This window comes from Syngnathus acus, chromosome 14 (genome assembly GCF_901709675.1).
Source record: "Syngnathus acus chromosome 14, fSynAcu1.2, whole genome shotgun sequence".
Taxonomy (NCBI): domain Eukaryota; kingdom Metazoa; phylum Chordata; class Actinopteri; order Syngnathiformes; family Syngnathidae; genus Syngnathus; species Syngnathus acus.
In genome coordinates this window covers 277026-300870 of record NC_051099.1, presented here as the reverse complement: position 1 = coordinate 300870, position 23845 = coordinate 277026, and the positions used below count along the sequence as shown (strand labels likewise).

The 23845-nt window shown below is 49.9% G+C and overlaps 1 protein-coding gene across 1 annotated transcript; it reads right to left on the bottom strand.

Moving 5' to 3' along the window:
• Positions 1-1863: 1863 nt before the first annotated feature.
• Positions 1864-23108, bottom strand: LOC119133414 (polypeptide N-acetylgalactosaminyltransferase 10-like). The gene is given in 13 exon segments (XM_037269217.1): positions 1864-2878; positions 2949-3098; positions 4202-4318; positions 4384-4605; positions 4679-4786; positions 5418-5535; positions 6082-6265; positions 6327-6512; positions 11149-11315; positions 12429-12478; positions 12480-12571; positions 12634-12736; positions 22758-23108. Coding segments are annotated over 13 exon segments (1836 nt in total). The 5' UTR covers positions 22923-23108; the 3' UTR covers positions 1864-2704.
• Positions 23109-23845: the final 737 nt, after the last annotated feature.

Here is a 23845-nt window from a genome sequence, read left to right as displayed (position 1 = left end):
TAAGCAATAACAATGATAAAGCACTCATGCTACCCAAAACTCACCCCTAAAAAGAACGAAAACAACCCCAAAATCATTGTCTGCTACTTTTCCCCTACAAATGCTGTTTTGCTGCGAGACAATCCAGCCGTGGCTCATTATTTCCATTTTTGTCTGCGTGTGTGTGTGTGTGTGTGTGTGTGCCACCAAACAACACCAAAACAACATCTTAATTCGCCTCCCCGGGAATTAAAAAGTGACGGCGTTACTCTTCATCTCTTTATCACCGGCATCCTCCCGCCGCGTAGATTTACGGCCGCATTAGCGTGACGCTAACGCCACGTGCTAGCTCATCATTCATGGTGAAGGGGAGATAGATTGCTTACTCGCTGCTTGGAGTGGACAAAGAAAGCGAAATAAGAATGGTGGCGATAGCTTGCATCATTTTACTGGACTTTGGAAAGGCAGCTGGGAGAACGGAAAAACCTTTGGGTTACTTCTTCCATAGAACGGTTTTATTTGTAACATGCCTTCCGCACAAGTGGGACAACTTTGGCGTACTAGTTGGTAAAGTCCAAGTATTCTTTTCAAACTTCCTTTTAAATGCAATTGAAGGAGAATAAAGTGCTATTGTCAGAAAAATGTGTCGAATTTTACAATAACATCAATATCATATATAATGTTATGATCCAAAATAGAAGAAAAAACGCAACTATTATGAGAAAGTAATTTGACTGGAAAAAAAGATGTCACAACTTCATCTCGCTTTCGGTGGCGGCTTCAGGCCCAGAGGGATAAAACATTTCTTTAAAATCAGACGACGAGCTGACGCTATCGCCTGAAGTCTTTTCTTTGTGGAGGAAACGATGACGGGATTTTGGGCTTTTCGGGGGGGGCACGTTTGCGCGCCACCGGGGAGGCGTGAGGGGATTAAAGTCACAGCAGAGCGCTAATAACAAGTGACAAGGGGGGGGAAATGAGAAAGTGGAGTTAGCGAGATGGCAACGCGGGCCAGATGGCGCGCCGTCATCGCCGCCAGCAAACAATCTTAGCAAAAACAGCAAACGAATGAGATTGATGACGATGTCGTTTATATTACACTGACATACATGTCGGAAGCCGCCAGCTAACAAGGCTAACGTTGAGTATATCGAATAAGTCCAATCGATCAAATGTTTTTTGTTCAAATATAGAAACTTTTTATTTTGTTTCTTTTGTTTTTACAATTTCAGCAAAAATATCATACAACTCCAGTTTCATTGTACACTTTGTTAAATAGCTAAATAAACTTTTTTTAAACCACTTTTTTGCAACATCAGTAGAAAATCATCAAGATGTTGTATTAACCACCGTACAAAGTTGGCGACACACACATTGGTCACATGACAAACGCACGCAAAACATTTGTTTCTTTGCTGAATTGTTTCGTTCGCACATTAACCAGGGAGGAGAACTAAATGATTGAGATGGCCGCAAATTTGCATATTAACTTTACCAAGAGTTTTGGGCAAAACCAACGCATCACGTTTTTGGGGAAAATAAAAACAGGCAAAATTAGTTACTTGGGGGGAAAAAAAAGCCTTTTATGCGTGGCGTCAATTCACCGCTTTTGCCACGCTTGTTTATTCGGGTGAAACTGCATTTCAGACGACCCCGAAACTCGCTCGGTAGCGCCCCTTGGAGGGTTGGGAAAACATTACTAATGCAAGTTTTATCAAGGGACACAAAATGAAGTAGGAATGTTTAGTAGACCAGGACTCGAGAAAGGACCCATCCCCAAAAGTGAATGTTAAACTAATGTTTTTGTGTTTTCTCCCCTGTATGGTCAGAAGCCAGTATTTTTAGTGAAATACCATGCTCCACTGACAACAGGACAGAATATGGTTTTATTTTTTTCCCAGGTTAAAAGGAAAGCATCCGTTCTATCTTTTGTTGTTTGCTGCTAATATTTTGTGGGTCTTGAAAGATAAGTGCTCTCAAACAGCTGCCAAGAGCGAGCGCCGCTTGGAAATCGTCTGGCAGCGAACGCACGCGGGAACCCGTGGAGCAATGTGCAAAATGCAAAAGTCACTGGCATGTGGAACTGATTCAACAGGGCCACATACTAAGCTTCCCAAACTTGGAACATTCTGACGCGCAACACTCGGTTCAGTCTGGGAGGCGGTGCTTTCACTGTTCCTCGGTCAAATCATTTTCACTGTCGCACTCTGACCACACACGCGCACACACATGCGTGCGTAGCGCACACATCTAAAATGTTCAGCAAGGCACTAAGATTTCATTCAAGTGTATCACAAGTGCATTAAAGTCGCCCTTCCTCCCTCTCCCGCCCGTGTCGCCCCATCCCACCTGCCAATCACACGACAAGCGGGGCGGGACGGGGCGGGGCGGGGGCGACCCCACGCTCATCCGCCTGTGACGAGGGACATGAGAGCGTCAAGAAATGAAAAAATAAAAATAGGAAAGCCACGGCAAGGGGGGTGGGTGAAGGATGAAGGTGGGGTGCATTCACAAACGCTTCTGCTCGGCGAAGCCGCCCACTCCTCGTCAGGACGAGATAAGGAACTCGGCGGTGAAGAAAAAGGCAGGAAAAATAAGGCGGGGGGGGGGGGGGGGGGGATAGGCAGGAGTAGGAATGCATCGCTAAATCCCATCAACCAAACTCGGGGCCCACCCCAGGACGGAGCGTAAACGGCAGCAGCGGACGGTACCAGCTAGGCGGTGTTCAATGTGCGGCGGCGCCGCCACGGTTGAAGCGCTCCAGCACAGTGCCGTTGGTCTTCTCAAAGAGCCAACGCTGGCTGGGCGAGGACGGGTTACACGTGTTCATGTAGAGACGGTGCTCGGCCACGTCGCTGTCCACGCAGCTGTTGCTCACCGGGTGGTACAAGCTCTTATCCTGCCGGGCGACACTCCTATGAGCCAATCGGTGACGAAGGGGGGGCGGGGCGGGGCTTATTCCTACGTACCTTGCGGTAGCGCCAGAGCTGGTTTCCTTTCATGCCGTGACAGTCGTACAGCGTGACAGGGCTGCTGTGGGAGACGGCGTCAAAGCACACCTTCTTGGTGTGCATGGGGTCGCCCACGCGGATGTCCTCGCGCCAACCAAACGTGAACACCTGCCAGGAGTGAGGGATGCGCTAAATTGTGCTGGGGTCACGACCTCTGAATGTGTGTGTGTGTGTGTGTGTATATATATATATATATTTTTTTTTTTTATCACGCTACACTCAAATATCGGTGAGTTGTTCATCGGCCCTTGAGACTTTCTTTTTGTCCACCTAATTTCACGTTGTGGCCAGAACACTTTCCATGGATTGACTTTAGCCTCCTCCATTGAGCAGTTTTTGGACAAAAGGCAACAAAGTCCTCCCTGCGATATGCGTCACTCCTGGCCGAACAGAGACGTGGCGCCGTGACATCGATTAAACAACAAAGAGTCGGCGCTTGAAAGCAATTTGAGCGTCAGCTAAGCTGCCGTCCGTCCGTTTTGGGCGGCGGAAACAAAAGCAGACGCGCAATCTATTCGGCTCCTTCTCTGAACTGGAGTTACACATCTGCAAACAAACACGCTCCTGCGGGAGCGTGTCAACTTAATCACGCTCAAAGCGTGCGTGCGTGCGTGCGTGTGTGTTTGGATGTCGAAACGCAATTTCCTGAGGGACAAATTTAGTGCATCGACAATGGGAAAGCGTATCAACAATTCAAGTGTGCCTATCTCAAAGTAATATGCGACTTGTCCAAGTCATTCAACTTGCGATGGCGGCTAATTTGAGTGTCCCGCAACTTGCCTGTTTCATGGCTTAAGTCTTTGTTCAACTTTTACTGAGCCAGTTGGGATTATCATTCTTTTTTTTTTCTCCTCAAACAATGAATCACTTGTTTTTTTGCTCACTTTCTACTCGTTTGTTTTGGAGCATCAAGTTTTTGTCAAGCTTTTCAGAGTGAAAAATGTGTTGACATTTTGGTCCAAACACTTTTGTTTTTTTTGAGAATCTTCGCAGTTACAGAACAATTGACTTGAAGTACAACATTGGCTTTAATATTTTTCCCATTTGGTTGTGTTAACTTTGGCTTCTCACTCACTCACTCACTCACTCACTCACTCACTCACTCACTCACTCACTCACTCACTCACTCACTCACTCACTCACTCACTCACTCACTCACTCACTCACTCACTCACTCACTCACTCACTCACTCACTCACTCACTCACTCACCTGCCCGTGGGTCCAGCTGAACTCCTCCCGGACCTTTCCGCAGCTTTCCAGGCGGATGGGGCTCCCCGACACAAAGTGCTTGGTCTCCATACACATGCCGCTAGCCTGGTTTCGTATCTGCCAAGATAGGGCGTGGTAGCAAATGTCCGAGAAGGGCTTCGACGGCAACAAAATTGGTTTACCTCGCCCCAGGCGGCGGCGGGAGGCTCCACGGGCGGGTAGTGCTCGGGCAGATCCCAGGCCACCTCGCTCATGAACCACTTGAAGTTCTTGCAGCCCAGGCGTCTCCTCAGCTCCTTCTGCGCCGTCATGTCGCCGGCGGACAGGTGGCGGTACTCGGGCTGCCGCCGGTAGATGTAGTCGGCGTACTCGTCCATCCACACCTCGGCCACGCGCTTCAGGTTCTGCGAGAAGAGCGACGCTGCTGTGAGCCTTGGCCCGCGTACAAAACGGCGATACAAAATGAGCCAGACTCACCCTGGCCAGGCTGACCCCTCCGGGCACCTTATAGGGGACGTACTTCCTGTAGATGTGTCCCACCCTGGAGCACGGGATGTCCTCCATGCGACCGCCGCACATCCAGACCTGAGCGTGGTAACAAGTCGCCGTCACTCGCTGGCGGCTCACTCTTTGTGATTTGCTACGAGTGTGGAAATCTGCACCTATTGCTTTCCGATAGACTTTGCAACTAGCCCATCGCTAATTTTTCCGCTATCCCGCCCGACAAACGGCTTCGTACAAAGAGGAAACCGAGTTCCATTTGACGGTTCAATTCATAATCCGAACAAAAGCGGCAAACATTTGCTCTTGCGCCGCGTCATCCGTCCCATCGCATCAGCCTCCCCCCAAGGGGTGGTGTGATTAAGCGAGACGACAAAAGCGAGGCACTCGTTCAAAGTGCAATTCGATTACGCGGCCAGCTCGCTCGACTGACTGGAAGAGCGACGGCACGGCTTCTTAGCATGCTGACCGAGTTAAACGGAATAATTCACGTTGAAACGGCAAACAAACGCTCAATCGAATAATACGGCGCCGTGAGCGTGATTGATGTCAAGTCGCTTGGCTTCCATTCTAACAAGAGCTGAAAGGAGAACACTGGCGGGAAAAGCTGCGTTTGACATTATTGCGCATGACCCACGTTGCGCCTGGACGGGCCGCGCCGCGCCGCGCCATCTTTGATCCATCATTTGCTTTTGGAGAATCTGCTGCTGTTTACCTTGAAGGAGATCTCGTACTGCTCTCCTCCCCAGATCTCCAGACCCGTGTCGTAGCCCCCCAGCTCCCAGAACCACTTTCTATCAATGGCGAACAGGCCTCCTGCCATGACCGGAGACCTAAATCCCCCCAAAAAATCAAACAAAATAGAGCACATCCGTTAGCGTCTTGCGCTAGCTGCCGCCTGTTATTGGGACGAAGACATCAGCATATCGACAGGCCGGCCGATGTCAGTGTCATCGCACTTGAAAGGGGAACGAGATTTGACTCAACGGCCCGTGAATATTGCGAGATTTAATTAGAAACGGCCGACTCCATGCTTTCTATTTCTGCTCCTTTGACATTGAGGTAGGGGCTTGATGGGTTTGCGACTCCGATTGGATTTGCACTGATGAAGGTCATCTCGCCAGGCGAGATGAGACAACTAATTCCAAGAAATGAGGATTGATTCCAACTGGTGTGCAACTTTTTGGTTTCCCGTACCAGTTTCAAGGCACGGTCATAACATCATGGCCACACCATGGCGGGCGGTTTCATTGAAACCACCTGGAGGAGTCAAAAACTACAACTGGTTCATGAAGCAAATTTGAAGCTTCATTTTCCCATCACTGTTAACACGCACTTTGGCGAGTTCTCTCCCGAAAGTTTCAGGAAGCGCCACTCACTCAAAGGGCTCGCTGGGGTCGTCCTTCTGCAAGCGGGCGGGGATGGGGATGCGCTTGTAGTACATTTCCCAGTCAAAGGCGCCGCGCATGGCGTCGCCCGCTTGCATCTCGTAGCCAAAGTTGTCGTGGTCGATCACGTCGATCATCGGGCACACGATGGTCTTCCGGTCCTGGGCGATCCGATCTGAGAAGCAAGGTGTATTTTTAAGGATGTGCGACTTTTTTTTTTTCTTTTCTTCCCTCACCGAGTAGCGGAGGCAACCAGTTGACGTTAGCCTCGCAATGAGAATCCAGGAAGGTGATGACCTCGCCTTTGGAAGCGGCGGCGCCCAGCAGACGTGTCCGGATCAGACCTTCCCTTTTCTCGCTCCTCAGGATGCGTACTTTGGGCAGGCGGACCATGTACTCATCCAGCGGCCCCTTCAGGTGCACTGTGAGAAATTTTTGGAAATCATGACCACAATGCTGATTCAACAAAAGGATCACCAGACTTAATGGCTACTGTTAAAAAAAAAAAAATTTAAAAAATGGTTTCAGTATTCAAAGCAGCATTTGGGTGACTTCAATCTTTAACAGCGCCTTACTACACTGTGACAAAAGATAAAAAAAAGAAAGTTAACTATCATCATTAAATAAGACATCTGGCAGCGCCACCTGCTCCAAACGTAAAATATTCCCTTTTGGCCTTTCTTATCATAACTCACTCACAAACTTCTTTTCACAAACTTTTCTGCAATCTGCTGATTTTTTGCTTTTTTACTGCTGTCGTTGGACTATAGGGAAACTGAAAAGCATCCAAGTGGAAGACAAAAAAAAAAAAAAGATGCATGCATAAACATTGCGGGCGGGCACAGGAGCAAGGCTTGCAATGCTCAGTATTCAGCAACAGACTGCTTGATCACAAACGTATTTGCTACGTGGCTAACGGAGGCCAGGGGCATTGGAGGAAGCCAACGCTTTTTTTATTTGAGGTGTCACAAATAAAAAAAATAAATCAAATTAAAAAAAAAAAAAAAAAAAAACAGAAAAAGGTGCAAAGTCTTCCACAATTCACTTGTAGACGCAGGTTCCCATTTTTGTCGACAAGCATCAATCAAGCAAAACAAAATGGCCTCTAAGTGCCAGGCTTTCCTCCTCTGTGTCGCCTTCACGCAAATCAATTCCCCCTCCCTCCCTCCCTCCCTAGCTTGCTGCAACCAAATCTTCACGTCTGGAGGTCGTGATTCATTCCACACCGTCATTTTGACGAGGCGAAACAAACAAACTGCTCGCTCGCCCGCTCTGTCTTTTTTAGTGCTAATTTAATAAAGGGGGCATATACAAGCGCCCCCAACAAGCCTCGTCTCGTAAAAACGCGGGCCAAAGCGAGTCACGGCACGGTGGAGGACGCCTGCCGTTGGTTTGGCCCCCCCCCGTCCATCCGTCTCTTCATAGTCGCTTGATCGATCATTGCAAATGAATGATTGACTGGCTCACACGTCTCGGCAGCAGACGCGTGGCGACGGGATTTGGTCGCTTCCAGTTACCCAGCTAGACTCTCATTAGCACTCATTCTTAACAAGGAGGTTGGCACTGCTTGACCTTTCCTGGCTCACATTCCTGTCCTATTCTGTCCTATTGCCTTTTTTCTATCCTGTCCTGACCTGGCATGGAATAGCTCACCACCCGTGTCCTGTCCTGTCCTGTCCTGTCTGCTGAGGCTAGTGTCTGTTGCTAACAGGGTCCGGCTAACAATGCTCATAGCCCTGTCTCGTTCCTTCCTAGCGACTCGTCGCACATTTCGATATGACTCCTGTCCTGTCCTGTCCTATTTGCTATCCATCACGTCGGATGGTCTGCCAGGCCCTGTGCTTTCTTGTTTACTACCTGCCTTCATCGACTATTCCTGAGCACTGCCTCCCCTACACGCAAACAAACACACAAGTATCAGACTTGAAGTGCTGTTTAAATCTTGAGACCAAAACAAGTGCATGTTTTTGTTTCAAAACATGTCTGAAAATCTCCTTTCAATGTTTGGGGTTATTTGCACATTCCGAGCCCTCATTAATAAAATATTAGCCCAGTCGGTGTTCCTGCTTGATAGCAGTTCTTACAAATGGCCCGCTGTCAGTAAAGGGCCCCCCCCTCCCTCCACCACCACCCTCGCAACACATCTACTAATTGGATTCTGAATATCAGAGGACAGGGTGGAGGACAAGCAACGGTCCTTGCAAACCATTAAAGGAGAAACTCCCGCTGCTAGGATGACACGCAGGCTGGTTTTATCTGGGCACTGACTCGACGGCGTCTCGTCTCGCCTGGCCTGGCCTGGCCTGGCTTGCTTCTTTGCGTTTGCTCATCTGGCTTGATGCCACTCGGCAGCGCCGGCTCTCGGGAAGGCGTCGCTGATCCCGACGGACAGCGGGACCAGCCAAAACCAACAGAACCTCCGGCGACGTCTTCCGAGCCTTCTCGTGACTTGACCCATCTTCTCGTTTCTCCTTAGTGGCTCTTTAATAGCTTCTATCATTTCCCCAAAGCGATACGATTCGGTTTAATGTGGCACATTTTTACAGGGGCCCATCAAATCAGACATAGCATCGACCAATCAGATGATTTGATGATGTCATTGCTCGTGTATGACCGCAGTGAGGCCGGTGACGTTTTGAAAAAGAATGGCAGCAGGAAGAAACAAGCCTCTGCCACTTAATCCTAAGGGTCCTATTTGGGACCATGTACCCAACATAAGCCCCAAATGTCTAACTTATGCCCTCAATATCATGGTATAATGGTGTCGTTTGTTGTCGCGGTCGGTCTGCCGAAAAAAGCAAATGTCTCCTGAGCGAGGAGGGATAAGAAAAAAAGAAGGTCAGGCCATTAGTGACAAGCCATTAGGAGATCCATTTGGGTTAAAGATCAGGCGGGCTGATTCTGGCATAAGCGAGACGGGAGGAAGCGGCCGGCCGCCGTTCCATGTTCACATGGCGAGGAAGGTTCACGGCGTCTCATTATTTATGCTTCATTTGCCCGCCCGCGATGAATTGGGAGAGGGCTTGGACAATTGGCGAGGCTTGAAATCACGCTAATTGAGAGCGGGCACACACCCGTCGGGAAACGCATTAGTCTATATTAGGCGCCATAACCCGCCTCATGTGTGTGGACTCTCTTAAAGGCTCCTTTATGCAGGACCTGAAACGCTGCCTTCTTTTTCGGAGCCAACCTTCTGTCCATCACAGTTCATTTGTCTGGCCGGCCGGCCATGCTTGACGCGTTCAATCAGCTGCATCTGGCGCTAATGCGTAATGGACGTTGATGGCCAAATAGTCTTTTTATTGGCCTAACAACAGAGGAGGACCATCCCTTTCAGTGGGCCATTCAATTCGTCTCCGTTTGCAGCGGAATCCGTTACAAGCTGCAGCGGTTCCTTGTCAAACCGCTGGATTAGTTCCCGCAAAGGCGCATGCATCCATCACCAAAGAGCCGAGCTGCTAATTTATTCCTCCAAAATATGCCGCACATACTGTACTGCAGGTTTTTTTTTTTCATAGGGTTGCCAAGCGGGGAGCATTTTGAAGCTGCTTTAAAAAAAAAAAAAAATACCAAGGGAGCGTCTGTGATGATATAAGCCAGTCTGGAGGGAATTGGAAGATCCCCCCCCGCCCCGTCTTTGACTGCTACTTCCCCCCCCCTTTACATGGACTCCACGCACACTCTGCAGTCACGCCCGCCGTAACATGATGAAAGCGGCATTCTGATGAAAGGAGAGGACAATTTCAGGGTGTCGCCCGTGGATAAAGCTATGAGCGTCATAAATCTTAGACTATGCCCAGGTAAGAAAAAGAGAAGAAAAAGAACCACAATTAAAATCCCGAGTTTAACTCAAAGTCAATGCCCGGCGGGGCCCCCAGATGTGGCCCGCCGCATCATTTTCTATGGCCCGCCAAGACAAATTTTGCATGGCCTTTGTGTCATGACTAAAATGTCGTCCGTTTTGAAAAAGTGCTACATTGCTAGCAATTTGTATTGAAATAGAAAAAAAATAATAGAGTTGTACAAAACTATTTTCATCTTTTTTTGGGAAACAGGAAAAAGGTTTATTCTCATAAAATGTCCGCCTGTATGCCTACAAAATGTCGACTATCCCGGCCGGTTAAGACGCAATCGCCCGCAAAAGTGCCACGTCATTCTCATAAAGCCGCGTGGTTATCTGCTTCAAATACGAGCCCGAGCCGACAGCAGGCGAGCGAGCGAGCGCTTTGACGCTCCATGTGGTTGTTTTCACAGTTTGGCTGTCCAACTGCCACCGGGGTCAGAATTCATCAACTCAGCCCTGCCGGGCGCAGGACAGATGGCGAGCAGAGGAATCCGCCGAGAGACGAGCCCATTAGCTCGGCTCACCTTGAAAGGATGCGAGGGGAGGCCAATGTGCCACCTCCAGCAGGGAGAGCGAAGCGCCAACAGGCTCCCTCCACGGGCCGAGGAAATTCAATTGGCGGCTAATGAAGAGCGAACCCACCTCGTCATCTCCAGGCCGGAGCTCGTCATGGAGCCCGAAAGGCGGATTAGCGGGTCGCACGCTTTTCAAGGTCAATTCACGCACCTCCTCCGATTAGGAGAGCCGCCAAAGCTGCAGATTCGGAGAATTTGGATTCAACTGGCCCGGCCGGCTTGCCGCTCCGGTGAGAGGATCTGCTGTAGGCCACGACACACGCCCGCCCGTCCGGCCAGACTCGCGCACATTTTTATATCCCGAGGTGCTGGCTGATAACGAGCAGATATGAGATTCCTCGTCAGTCGGTCGTTTACTTCGAAAAAAATGAGCAGCCACGGAGCTGAGTGAGTTTGTCGGAAACGCTTTGAGGTGACAGGAGGAGAATTCCGCCGTTTCGCGTGCGTTCCACTGAGTCACGGGCGAGTGTAGGCGAGGCAGGGAAGGAGGGATGGAGGGCGGGCGGGCGCATGAGTGAAGAGGGCGAGAGGATAACGATTGAAAATATTCATATCCACGGCGAGATACGATTCCTCGTTGACGTGGGCGGAAACATTTGTCTCCATTTTTTTTCCCCTTGCTTTTCTTATTCGCCTTACCTTTGTTGCTAAAGTCGTCCACCAGGATGACCTCGGCGATGAGCTCCGGAGGCGAGCGGTTGAGGACGCTGTGGACCGTCCGGAGCAGCGACGACCAGCCCTCGTTGTGGAACGGGATGATGACGCTGGTGCTGGGCAGCTTCTCGCCGTACAGCTTCCGTTTACAGCTAACGTGCAAACGTCAACATACATTTGCAACATGAGAAACATCACGGTCACGGAAAGGTCGTTCCAGAGCGGCGCGTCAACGGCCATTTTCATTCCTCGCAACTCACTTCTAGTCATGTCATCTTGGACAGAAGAAAAAACAAAGAAATCATTTGACGCCGCTCGCCAGCAATACATATTTTAAAGTTACATGGCCCGCCCGAGAAGCTTAATGGCGTCATAATAAGCACATCTAATGGCCCAGACGGGAATTATCTTGAGGGGGGGGGGGGGCTCTCATTTGTCTACTTCTACATCAATGTCTCCCAGCGAGGAAGGAAGGGATGGATGGATGCCTGTGGGAGGTCTGTGACGCCTTCCCATTAGACACCTTTCACTCCGCCGTCACACTCAAAACACACAGTAGAGAGCGGGAGAAAGAGATTACGGCTGCTCAAATGGATTTCAATTTCTCAGATCCGGCCACTGGAGATTATTGATCTGAATGGAAGGAAAGGCGCTAGTGTTTGATCTGGATGCTCACACAAGCACACGCACACCTTTCTCAAGTGACTGCTGGTTTTCAATGGTGCTCTGGAGATCCCCCCAACCTCTGCAGTTGACGGAGTGCCAATCTTTGCCATAACCTGCCGCCGCCCGCTGCCACTGACAAGCCTGCAGTCCTGTCGTTCCTCTGTGACGCCCCCCCCCCCCCCCATTCAGCAAAACGCTAAGCCAGGAAATGGATGATTTTGCAGTAAAAATGTCCGTTTATTCCGAGGGTATGCTAAACAAGCGGATATATTGAAAACATTTTTTGTTGCGCTCCATAAAACGACTGAGTGGTAAGTACAGTAGCTGGGTATAGCGTAATTAGCGCGCAAGCTAGGTATTTCGTTAGCTTGCTAGATTCATAGCTCTTTACGATCATTCTTTAAGTAGCTTGGATAGCGGAGTATTTAGTTGGGTATTTGGCCACCACATATGTAGGCAAGGTAGCTCAATCGATAGTTTAAAACTCTAGCAATATACTGCAGCTAGGAAGCGAGCTGCTAGAGTTAGCTGGTTTTAGTCGGATGGGCTCCTGAATCTAGAAAGCTCGTTAGCCAGATACCTAGAGACTCGGCCGCAACTCACTGGGATGACGAATGTCGGGGATGGAGCGATTGAGGGAGATCCTGTCCACTGACGTAAATGTTGAAGCCGTTCTCCCTGTAGGCCTGGTCCACCCGGTCGGCCTCCGTCAGGGGGAAGGGCCTCCCCTGCTCGCCGTTACCTGAATCAATCAAACGATAAGACGGCCATCCGCTGTTTACAACGGGACATTACGGGACCCACCGGATCTGGAGGCATCCCTTTTGATGGCTTGGTAGTCGTGCCAGTCTTTCCTCTGTAGAGCGGTTCTGCGCACCGGATTGTCCTTCCGCAGTTTGTTAACACCCTGGAAAAGCAGCAATAATAACATCGAGTAGGATTTGGAACAAAAGGTAACACCACTTGAAGGAACGTATCGTTTATCGTCTTGGATTGCAATCGATTTGCATTATAATCCATGGACAAACAACGGTCGATACGATTCATCGCTTGCTCGGTTGAAGAGAAAAAAAACACACGACTATCGATTCAGTCTCCAGGGAAATGGAGCTACCTACATTCATGGCCCGGCCCGAGCCTTCTTATTGTACTGTAAATACAGACAAGGCTGAGAGAATGAGATTTTTTCTTTATAGCTAGGCCAGAGAAAACTTTCAGTTATACAACAGGCTTCTCTTGCCTGACAGTATTGGGGGTTTTTTTGTTTTGTTTTTTCAAAAGGAGCAGCAGTTGCAGCCTGCTCACTGCTCCACTGAGAGTTTACCCCGCAGAAAAGTGTACTCTTCTATTTCACGCTCGGCAAAGGCTCAGCGAGGTGAATACCAATGTGGCGGCGGGCGGCGGCAGCGAAGCGGGGATCTGATGTGTGCCGAGCACCTCGGCCACTTGACATGCAAAAGGGCGTCGGCACCCAGACGTGCTAAACGACGCGCACGTGCAGACGTGCTTTTGCACGCTGGCGTGCCGGATCACGGCATCGGCGCGGGAATAATTAGTGACAGGAAATGCCAATTAGCCCCGCGCTTTAAATCCAAATGGCGCAACCGGCAGGCATGAATTAGCATGAATTATCAAGCCAACTAGCGCTTCGTGACAACGTGACACAGAATAACAAACTAGCGCCGCACGCGCTGTAATATTGCTTTCTGTATGCTGGAATAGGTGGCTGCCATGCGTCATTTCACCAGCACAGCACCAGTTCAACACAAGTGGATTAAGGTTGGATTTTACATTGCAGGTTCAAGTGGCCCATTAGATTTAACGTCTGCATATCTGAGATTAGGATTGATTGATTGAGTTAGGTTGGAGTCACCAATTACATTTAAAAAACATTTTTGGAGCAAACCTACCCAGGCATAGTCCGAGATTCAAACCCAAAACCTCAGAACTGTACGTCAGATGTGCTAAGCATTCTTCTACCATGTTGGAAAACTCAAATATTGTGATTCTGTGACAGAAAAGTAGTCATTTCTGCAATTGAAATCCTTTTTGGCAGACTAACAAACAGCCCCAAAATGTCTTTCAATGCCGACCTTTTTTTTACCGCGCCCTCTTTCACGCAGTGACAGCTCTGTCTGGGTCACCATGACACACACACACACACACACGCACGCTCACACAGAAGCAGGAATTATCTGTTAATGTTGCTAGCGCGAGGGGAGAGGGTGTGAGCCATTATTTGGCATCCTCTTACCGGCTCTCCAAAAAAATAATCAAGAAATGATCAGTCATTTCACTTGGTTTTGCCTCCATTCTTCAGAGGTGGACGCACTGGGCGAGTCACACGCAACCAACGACGACAGGCAAAGACACTCCGTCGTTGTGGGCGAGTCACACGCAACCAACGACGAGACAGGCAAAGACACTCCGTCCGTCTGTGGGCGAGTCACACGCAACCAACGACGAGACAGGCAAAGACACTCCGTCTGTGGGCGAGTCACACGCAACCAACGACGAGACAGGCAAAGACACTCCGTCGGTGGGCGAGTTCACACGCAACCAACGACGAGACAGGCAAAGACACTCCGTCCGTCTGTGGGCGAGTCACACACACAACCAACGACGAGACAGGCAAAGACACGTATCTGTGACAATCGATACCGAAGAATTCCAAAAAGTAGATGGGATTTTTCGCGCTGGCCCCATTTTTTGCTCCCGATTAAAATTTCAACATCCGCCGCGTTTCTCTGGGGGCTTTCGTAACTTGTTCCGTAAGAACCTTGAGAAAAGACGAGGGGAAAAAAAATTGCGTTCGCCCGAGGAACGTGGGCGGCGGAACATAATCCAGACGTACAGTAAGTGAAGGCCAAAGTGGGAAAGAGTTGGAATCATCCGGAAGAACAGATGACAGTACGAGGAGGTTGTCCCTTTTCAAAATGGCTAGACTTTGAAAGAAACCCTTAACAGGTGGCTTAACCGTTTCACTACCAACTCCATCAGTCACTAAAGCAAAGAACCGGATGCCATGGCAACTATTTGGAAGGCTCTCGTGCCATCTTTCTCCATTGCCTCGAATCCGTTCCAGCCTTCCTAGAATTTCTTCAAATCTTGGAGTCAAGGAACGATGATGCGCAAAGCACACATTTCCAAGGTTGATCCAAATCTATTTTCGTGGTTCTTTTCATCCCATTTGGATGCAGCCGCCGCGGTACCGAATGCCTGCGCAAACACTGATTGACACGTGGCCTTTTGTCATCGGTTAAATGGCTCGCTAAAAGGCAGCATTAAATTTAATGAGGCGGGGATGGCGAGGGGAGGGAGGGAGGGCGGGACGCTTGGCCAGGTGTTTGAAGATAGCTGACAAAAAGCTTGGAATTTGCGGCTCCGCTTTGACACGTCGCGGTCTGCTCGGTCGCTCATACCTCAAATGGACTTTACGGCGCTGCGGTGATGTCAGATTAGAAGAGTGGAGGGAATGTGATTTAATGCCAATCAATAACTGGTTTGGTCATGCAATCTGGACTGAAAAATGGAGATTCAACTTGAATGGCAAGGGGACAGGACAGGCAGCACTTCATCTCAATCGGCACAATACCAACTGAATCTGCAGTCATCCGGCCAACGCTCGGCCGCTTTCTGACCTCAGCCGAAGGATTTTTTAGATTAGGACGAGCCTCTCGGAAACGATGGCCGGCCAACCTCATTCCACGCCGCTGCGGTCTGTCGGTTCGGGGCGGGCGGTAATCCGCTCGACAGCAGATTAATGTTTGCAATTCAGCGGCGCAGGACGAGATTGGTGCCACCGCCGGAGGTTCAGACCGTCAGCAGATGTCGCGGGACATTATACGGCGATACGTGCCAAAGATAGACACTTTTTCATCACGACTAGCTCCAGGCTAACGTATTAGCGCGTGTATAAATATATCTACGATTATACAGTACATATATATTATACATGCTCATTTCAAATTCTGTTATGTTTTTTTTTTTTAGCAGACATGATTCGACTCACAGAAAGGTTCCAGAGTGGTCCTTCATATTTCAAGGTTGGATGCTCTGCTAATACCGCTGTCATCCATGAATGATCACCTAATGCACCGGCAAGGGAAAAAATACAACACATTTGCCCACTAAAAATTCATTTTATTGCCGGCGGCCCGTCACTCTGGTACATTCATTATGAGAAATGTTTGCCCCGGGTCTACAGCCTCGTAAATTACTCAGGAAAATACGTAATATGAGTGAAAAATTAGCAAGGAGTGGAAAGGTTCCACTGGTGGGTGGCGCGAGGTGGTCACCTTTGGCTTTCCTTGACCTCCTGCCAAACGCAGACAGACGCTCAAGGTGAGAAGAGGGAAAGCTCCCGTTCCGCCTCAACCCGCAGAAACGTAATTAACCGACGACACTCATTTAAGACCTTGATATCTTTCCATGGCTAACTTTCAAGAGCCGTTTGACAAATGGATTTTTTCTTTTTTTTCTTCTTCATTCCATCTACGTTGGAGTTGAAAAACTTCCGTCAGAGGCTGCTCCTAAATTGCACATGTCCGTTCTGCTTTGTCTCAGAAATTGCCGCATCAGAGTCACGGAAAGTCAATCGGGGATTTAGTCCCAAGGATATTGCCGGAACAGTACTCGCTCCAGAGAGCTGAACAATTTCAACTTGGAATCGGTTGAGAAATGCGCAAGGGGGAGGAAATCCATCTTTCACTGCGGTCAACTGCACCCGCTCCCTCCCCACAATTCAATTCCACGCTGATACGTTGGTGCCATTGCAGGTTAAAATACTTCCCACCGCTACAAAAAGAATGTCTGGGACAGGTAGGAGCGGAAAGAAAACAAAAACAAACAACCATCTGAGGTGAAGGCCAAAGGGGGAAAAAATGGCATCAATAAAACATAGGGAAGAGTTGTGAAAACATCCACTGGCGTTGAGTGCTTTCTTCGCTTTTGACAGAGTTGGAGAAAAGCCAGCCAGCCAGCCAGCCAGCCAGCCAGCCAGCCAGCCAGCCAGCCAGCCAGCCAGCCAGCCCAGCCAGCAGGAGTTTTGGTCTGTGGATCTAATCCAAAAGCGTCCACCCCCCAGGGACCACGGTCTCTTTGCCGTCCGCGTCGAGGTTGGCCAAGCAGACATTGAGGCATTGGGACCTCCCTGGAAGCGCCCCCCCTCGCAGCCTCTCATCTCCCGTCACAAGTCATTATCCGCAGACGGATACTGGACAAAGGCCATGACAGATGGCCGCCTCCCTACTTTCAGCCGGCGGAGAATTGTACTCGTGCTCGCAAAAAAGAGGTACTTTGGAGACTCCTTTGTAGCGTAGCATGCCCGTCGTGCCAAATAACTGGGAGTCGGTGTTCACGTTAGCAGTTATGAAGAGCAAAAACAAAGCCATTCCTACGCGACAAACGGAATCGCTCAAATCAATTGGCGAAAAACAAAAGGTCGCCGCGCAATGTTGACTTGGAAGCTTCGGTAGCTACTTTCGGAGAAAAGAAGTACTTGTCAAAGACTTCATTTGGATTTGATGCAAGGAAATAATACCATGTAGAGATGTCTTTGCCAAACGGTGACATTTTGGTCGAGGGAGGTTCTCATACCTTCAGGATCTGAGACTAGCTTAAATGGCTATGGCTGGCGTGTTTGTCGGAGAGTGTCAAAGTATCCAAAAATGTCCTTTCCTGTCACAGTCAGGTCTGCAATGTACCTGTAAACGGGGGTCGACAGAATCCCACTTAAGCGACACCATCTCGTGCTTGGATTTGTTCGAAGCCAGCAAATCCCTTCCGCTTTGACCACCAACAATCCACAGTGGAGACTTACTTTGGCGGGTCACCTGCTCGACGGTAAAGCCAGCAATCGTCCTCTCGGTGTCCCGAGACTTTCTTGTCTGTAAGCGGGACATTATCTCTTCGCTGCCGGCTTTGCCTGGGCCAACCGGGAGCAAGAGGACAGATGTGGCGGCTTACATAATGATCCGTAAATGCCTCCGTGGTCCTAATCCTGCTCGCGTGGTTTGGTGGGGCTTCCCAAGCCAGGACAAACAAAATCAATGCGGGATGTGGCTTAACAGCTACATTTGACGCTTGTTAACAATTGGGCCACGGGATTGGATGAGAGAAAAACAAAAGGTCTGGACAATGCTTACCAAGTCTGTTCCCTGGCTCGCTCCCGGCTTGTTGTAAATGTACACGGTAGCTGCCGCTAGGGGCGACGTGACCAATCGGCCAGATCCGGGAAGCAACAAACCGGACTGACTAATCAGGCTGGAGATATAGATAAGGAGCCATAAACGACGGGACGGTTCTACACTCTTGAAAGTGCCACCCGACAGATAAAAGTGTAGCCGCTCTACATTTCTCGTGGAGCTGAGCTGAGGTGAGGTGAGGTGCGTCCCTCCCTCCCTCCCTCCCCTCGTTTACAGAAACATTTTCAGAGACAGGCGTCGAATGAAAGAGTTACTGGATTTTACAGACGGATGGCTGGGCACGCGCCAATTGCGTCGACGCGACGGAGCCCCTTTTCATTGCACATTTCTGGCTTGAAGAGGGGACGTGAATCTCGCTCGTGCTGAGACGATATTGAAGCCCGGCAACATTGTTGTCTCCATTTCTGCAGCTCATTCCGGGCTGGGTGTCATTCACCTTCGCCCACACAGCCTGCGTTTTGCTGCATAGTTTGACATGAATTCCAATGAATGCCTGTGAAAGTGCGGCGGCAGAACAGAAAAGGAGAAGACGCATCCGCCGGTGTTCTTGCGAGCGGCTCGGCCACAAAGGGCCACGGTTTCGCCGAGCAAGACATTTCTGCTAGGGCAACCTTCAGAACAGCCTTGACCCCAAAAAGCAGAGCACACTTTGGACTCTTCCTCTGAAAGCAGTAAAAGTAACAGCTCCCTCCAAAAAGCATAAATGGTTGACTTCTACAATGTTTAGGGGGCAGGGGTGTCAAACTCATTTTTGCTTTCTTCGGCGGGCCGTTTGCAATAAGACGCATGAAGTCGATCCACAATTTGTCCAGGCGGGCCGCCGAAAATGATGCGACGAGCCCCCGGGCCCTGAGTTTGACACCCGTGGTTTCTAAAGTTTCTTTGTAAACTGAACGCGTAAATGAGTGTGAGGCTAAAAATCCGATCAAACTTTCAATCCGACTAACTGGTCGCCACTGGCAACAGCGCAGCGCTGTGATCTAAGTTCAGGCTTTCCGAGAAGGCCCTTTGTTGTGTGGAAGTGACCTTCGGCTAATTAAACAGCCACAACTGCCTTATGGCCTTGACTGACTCTGCTGCCAAATAAGTCATGAGGAAACTGGCGTTTTGTCTCAAGCCATTACCCGAAAGACACTCTCCAACTGCCAAATCAAAAGCCATCGAAAATGGTGATGAATTGCAAATATTTGGCTTTCCGTGGAGTCAGTCGCCCAGGGAACCTTCCAAATCAATCATCCAGACAAAGATGCTTTTATGGGGAAAATAGCCAGACCAGGGTCAGATAAGAACGAGTCCAACGTTCATGACTGCGGCTCACAAAGAAACTTGCACCTGTCTGGCAAATGCACCCAGAGCGCTCGTTACTTTTTTCTTTGCGTGCTGTCAAATAGATGAGTCACCTTTGTGTCGGTCGCGGGCTGTCAAGGACTCAACTGCATTTTATTAATCCAGCGCTTTAAATCCAACAGCAGCTGCTGTACATGAATACAAATGGAACAACACGAAAAAAAAGTCAGGCTCGTGCCAAGGACTAAAAAGGCGGCTTTCAAACACCAACTAGCGTTGCAGTAATTAAAAGGCTGACTTCTTGCTTTGCTGCACCTGTCCCTCGCCCGGGTTTGGCTGCTCTGGGCCACAGCGCACGGGCGACCCACCTGATTGGCATACTGAGCAGCTTCTGCGCTCGCTCACCAGCCAACGTGCCGCCCGCCCGCCCGCCAGCCCGCCGCCTTGTGCGCGCCAGGACCTGGGGGAAGGAAAGCGCTCTCTCTCTCTCCAACAAGGTCAGCCTGTGAACAAACACCTCGTTTACCTGCTCGCGCTTGCCTTTCCCTCCTGAGGTGTTTTATCAGAACCGCCGGTAGCTCCGCTTGCCTTGGCAAATGACTTTCATGCTCGCCGTTCATCGCCGCTTTCCTCGGGCTTAACACTTCCAGATGCAATCTAGGCACAGTGATGCCCGATAGCCAGCGCACGCACGCACGCTCGCTCGCAACGTGATGAAGTACAAATACAGTTGCTTCAACTTGTAGTGCGCCGAACGGCTCTTAGCTAGCGTGCTAGCCTCGCATCACATTATAGCTGACATATCTTACTTTAGCGGAGATTAACAAACAAAAAAACCACCTCCGCCGAAAAGGTCACAGAGAGATGACGTTGCTTTATTTTCGTTTGTGTTGTTCACAAAGAGACCCGGAAATCTGCAGAGTATTTATAGTCTGTACGTGTTTTTTTTGATTACCAGGGGGAACTTAATTCGCTTTCTTTATGTCAAAGAGGAGCGCTGCAGACATTGTGCACACAAAGCAAACACGAGTATCAAAAAGTAACAGTGTGGCTTGGAATTGCCACCGAAAAACACAAACAACTATCAAGGAGTTTCCAAACTCAAGCCGCACAATTTGCCTTTTTTGTTGTCGTCGTACAAATCCCAAAATGGCTCACAGGTCAATTGTTGGGCTTGCACAAATGTTTTTGCCATTTTTCTCTTTTGATAATCTGTCCTCTCTGCTTTCACGCCTTCAACTCTGCTCGGCGGAAAACCAACTTTCACATCCACTATCGTAATCCGCGCTTAATGGTTTAAATCCTTCTCCGAGACGTTTCTCTAATTGCTCCTCACCTCACAGGATTAAAAACGACGAGCCCATGCGAGTCCTTTAATTGCCGACCGACGCCGTGTCGAGAAAATTCACTCGGGATTTGTCGGCGCTCGTTTTCAAGACGTCATCTTTCACACGCTCGGGTCCATTGTGTTTTTGGAGGATATTTGCCGCGTGTGGAAATTGCCAAACCCACCTAAGGACATAGAAGCTATGGATGTCCGAGTGCGGCGGAAGCTCGCGAGCTCCCCGCGGTGACAAACGTGCGGCCAACGGCTCGGCTCAGCAATGAAGCCTTTGCCCGCCGTCGATCTTTGCCAACTTCCCTTTTCTATCTTCCCTGACCAGACGACCAGACGACCAGACGACCAGACGACCAGACGACCAGACGACCAGACGACCAGACGACGACCCGATGGCACGCGGCAACCGCCCGACGCAAAACAGCGCCCGACCGAGAAGGTTGTCCGCGCCTCTTCCGGTCTCTCTGCGTTTGGCGAGCAGTCAGTCGGTCGGCGGCGCTTACGTGTTTGCGTCTCCTCCCAATGGCTGACTTATTAAACGACTCCGAAGCTCGACAGCTGTTATCGCGCTGTTTGCTAATACGTAACGGGCTCTCTGCGCCGTTAATCCCATTCATTACGTGGCTTGTCAGGCGAGATATCAAATCCAGACAAGTCAACTCCGCAGGCGCGCCGCCGTTTGGCAAACGCCACAAATGAGCTGCTGTTCAAAGGCGTCACGCTTGGAATTACAGCCCATCAACATTTTCTTACGAAGAACTCGCCCCGAAACGTCCTTCTGCTCAGGCCACCGTGCGACGCACACGTGCGCATTCCATGAAAGCCTCTATTCAGCACATTTGGGCCCGTTTGAATAAGAGGAAGCGCCATTGTCGGTCGTGTTGCCAGGGTTCATTCTGGGGGAGGGAGCACAGGGAACATTTAACCCGAACAAACATTTGTTTTAGGTGGAGTGCATCCCAGAAACCGTCAAATGAACAGATCATTCACGAAAATGAAACCAAAAACACTTCCCAGGTACAGTCGAGGCATTCGCTCCAAATATTTGACTTTGACTTCAGAGCTCGGGGGTCGAATGGCGCCACTGTCGATCGGCAGATTTGACCCGAGTGGGGTCGCCATGACAACATCCAGCCCGCAATGTGCAGGACTGCTGTCGAGGTTGTGGTCAGAGACGGACGGTGTAACTTAGTAACAGGAAGTAGCAGGTCCAATCCAATGTAGAAGTCATTTTATTGTGATGCTACTAAAAAGCAAAACACCACTTTAACGCACTGTTAACTGGCCAATGAGTGTGTTCTGAAACGAAAATGACTCTTATGTGCTTTCAACACGCATGCGATTTTGCTTTGTACCATAGGTCGAGAGGCGTTGGTTCTTCATCAGGGCCCGCGGGGAGCGTACAGTTGGTTATTCATCGGTCATTACGTGATTGCTTTTTTGATCCTGCAGTCAGACGCGATCCGATTGGAACAGCACCAAAGTGTGCCCGCCCGCACTCTCTGATGACATTTCTCTCTGATCTTCTTTATCACTCAGGTCCGCTTCACCATTGCATAAAGAAGGCCAGAGTTTCAATCAAGTTTCAATCAACTCCTTACACTCTTGTCAATAACGTCAATGAAAGTTGTTTTCACTTGTTCACTGTCGTGGATTTGGTTTCTTTTTGGTGTCCTTGCCTGGGGGATCATGACATGTTGGGGTCGTGGCAAAGCTAGCACCGCTCAGAGCCAATGCTGCGATCAACTGTCAAGCTGTGAACGCACCACCACCGGCGGCGGCGGCGGCGGCTGCGGCGGCAACTTCCTCAAGTCTCACGTTTACTCGCTCCGGGGTGGCGGGCGACGTGGCCCCGGAACAGACACATCCTGGTCGCTTGGGCCACCGCGCTGACACGCCTATTAGAAAAAGGCCAAGCAAGCGAAAATAGCTCCCACGGTGCAAAACTAACAGTGGAAGTCCACCCGAGACCTTGGCAAATGGCTGGCTACCTACCTACCTACCTACCTACCTACCTACCAACCAACGTGCAACGCGCAACACAAACACCGGCCATAGATCCGCGCGCGTTACGACAACACTTCCGCCTGCCTCACCTGAAGCTGCGGTCCGTCCGCCGCTGCCGGTGCCACTGCCGCGTCTGGCGGGTTGTCGAACACCCGATCCCGGTACAAGGACCACAGGCCGACGTTGGGGAGGAAGAGGAAAGCCGCGATGAGAAGCCCGGCGAACTGCAGCAGCCTTTTCTCCCTCCGCCTCATCTCTTCGGGAGGGGAAAAGGAAGCGTAGGAGGAAGCGGCGCTGGGGAACCAAGGAGAGCCTCCCCCGGGAGTGCACGCTCGTTTCGGTGTATCCGACCGGAGGGACTTCCTATCTGACTGACAGCGGGACGGAAGAAGTCCGTCAGCCCGGAGCTGCGACGCCGAATGGGCGCCGACCGTCTGCCGCTAGAGGGCGGGGAAAGCCACCCACCCCTTGGAGGAGGAGGAGGGCGTTTGGGGGGGATAGTAATATTACATTTAGAAAATATTTCTTTATTTTTTCAAGTTAATACATAAGCGACGTGTCAAAACATCGGTATAAAAAAATAAAACATTCTAAAACTACGTGGGGAAAAAAAAAAAATCCGCCATTTGTTGCGTTCAAATGCAGCTTGGAAATAAAGCCTTCAAGCAAGAATCGCTCATATCTTGCAAATCATTTTCAATGATATAAAAATAAATGGTTCATGACGAAATAAAACAGCCCCACTCAAATCAATTCAAGTCGCATTGCAAAGAAATATGGGAGAGCAAGTGTCAAGAATGACAGCGCAGTTGGTTGTATCAGCAGCCAGCGTTGATGAATGTACTGTCATGTTTGAAATGGAAGGAACAGCAAATCAATGGCAAGCGCTTTGGAGCTGCGTCTCCGGCAATGAGCAACTGGGATCTGCTTCATTCCTATTCTCCCTGTGCGTGTCTTTCCTCTGATAGTTTTCATTCTGCTTGGCGCCCGCCCGCCTGCCCGACCGGCCGCTGTCATTTTTCTCCCGTTTCTTGTTTCCCCGTTTCAGTGGCGTAGCCAGGAATTTTTCCAGTAGGGGCGCGCGCCCACAGGGAAAAAAATCGAACATCACCCACGCCGTTCGCTGATCGCTAAAACAACATCCGGGTCCGGGAGGCAAACGGTGAATGGATAACAT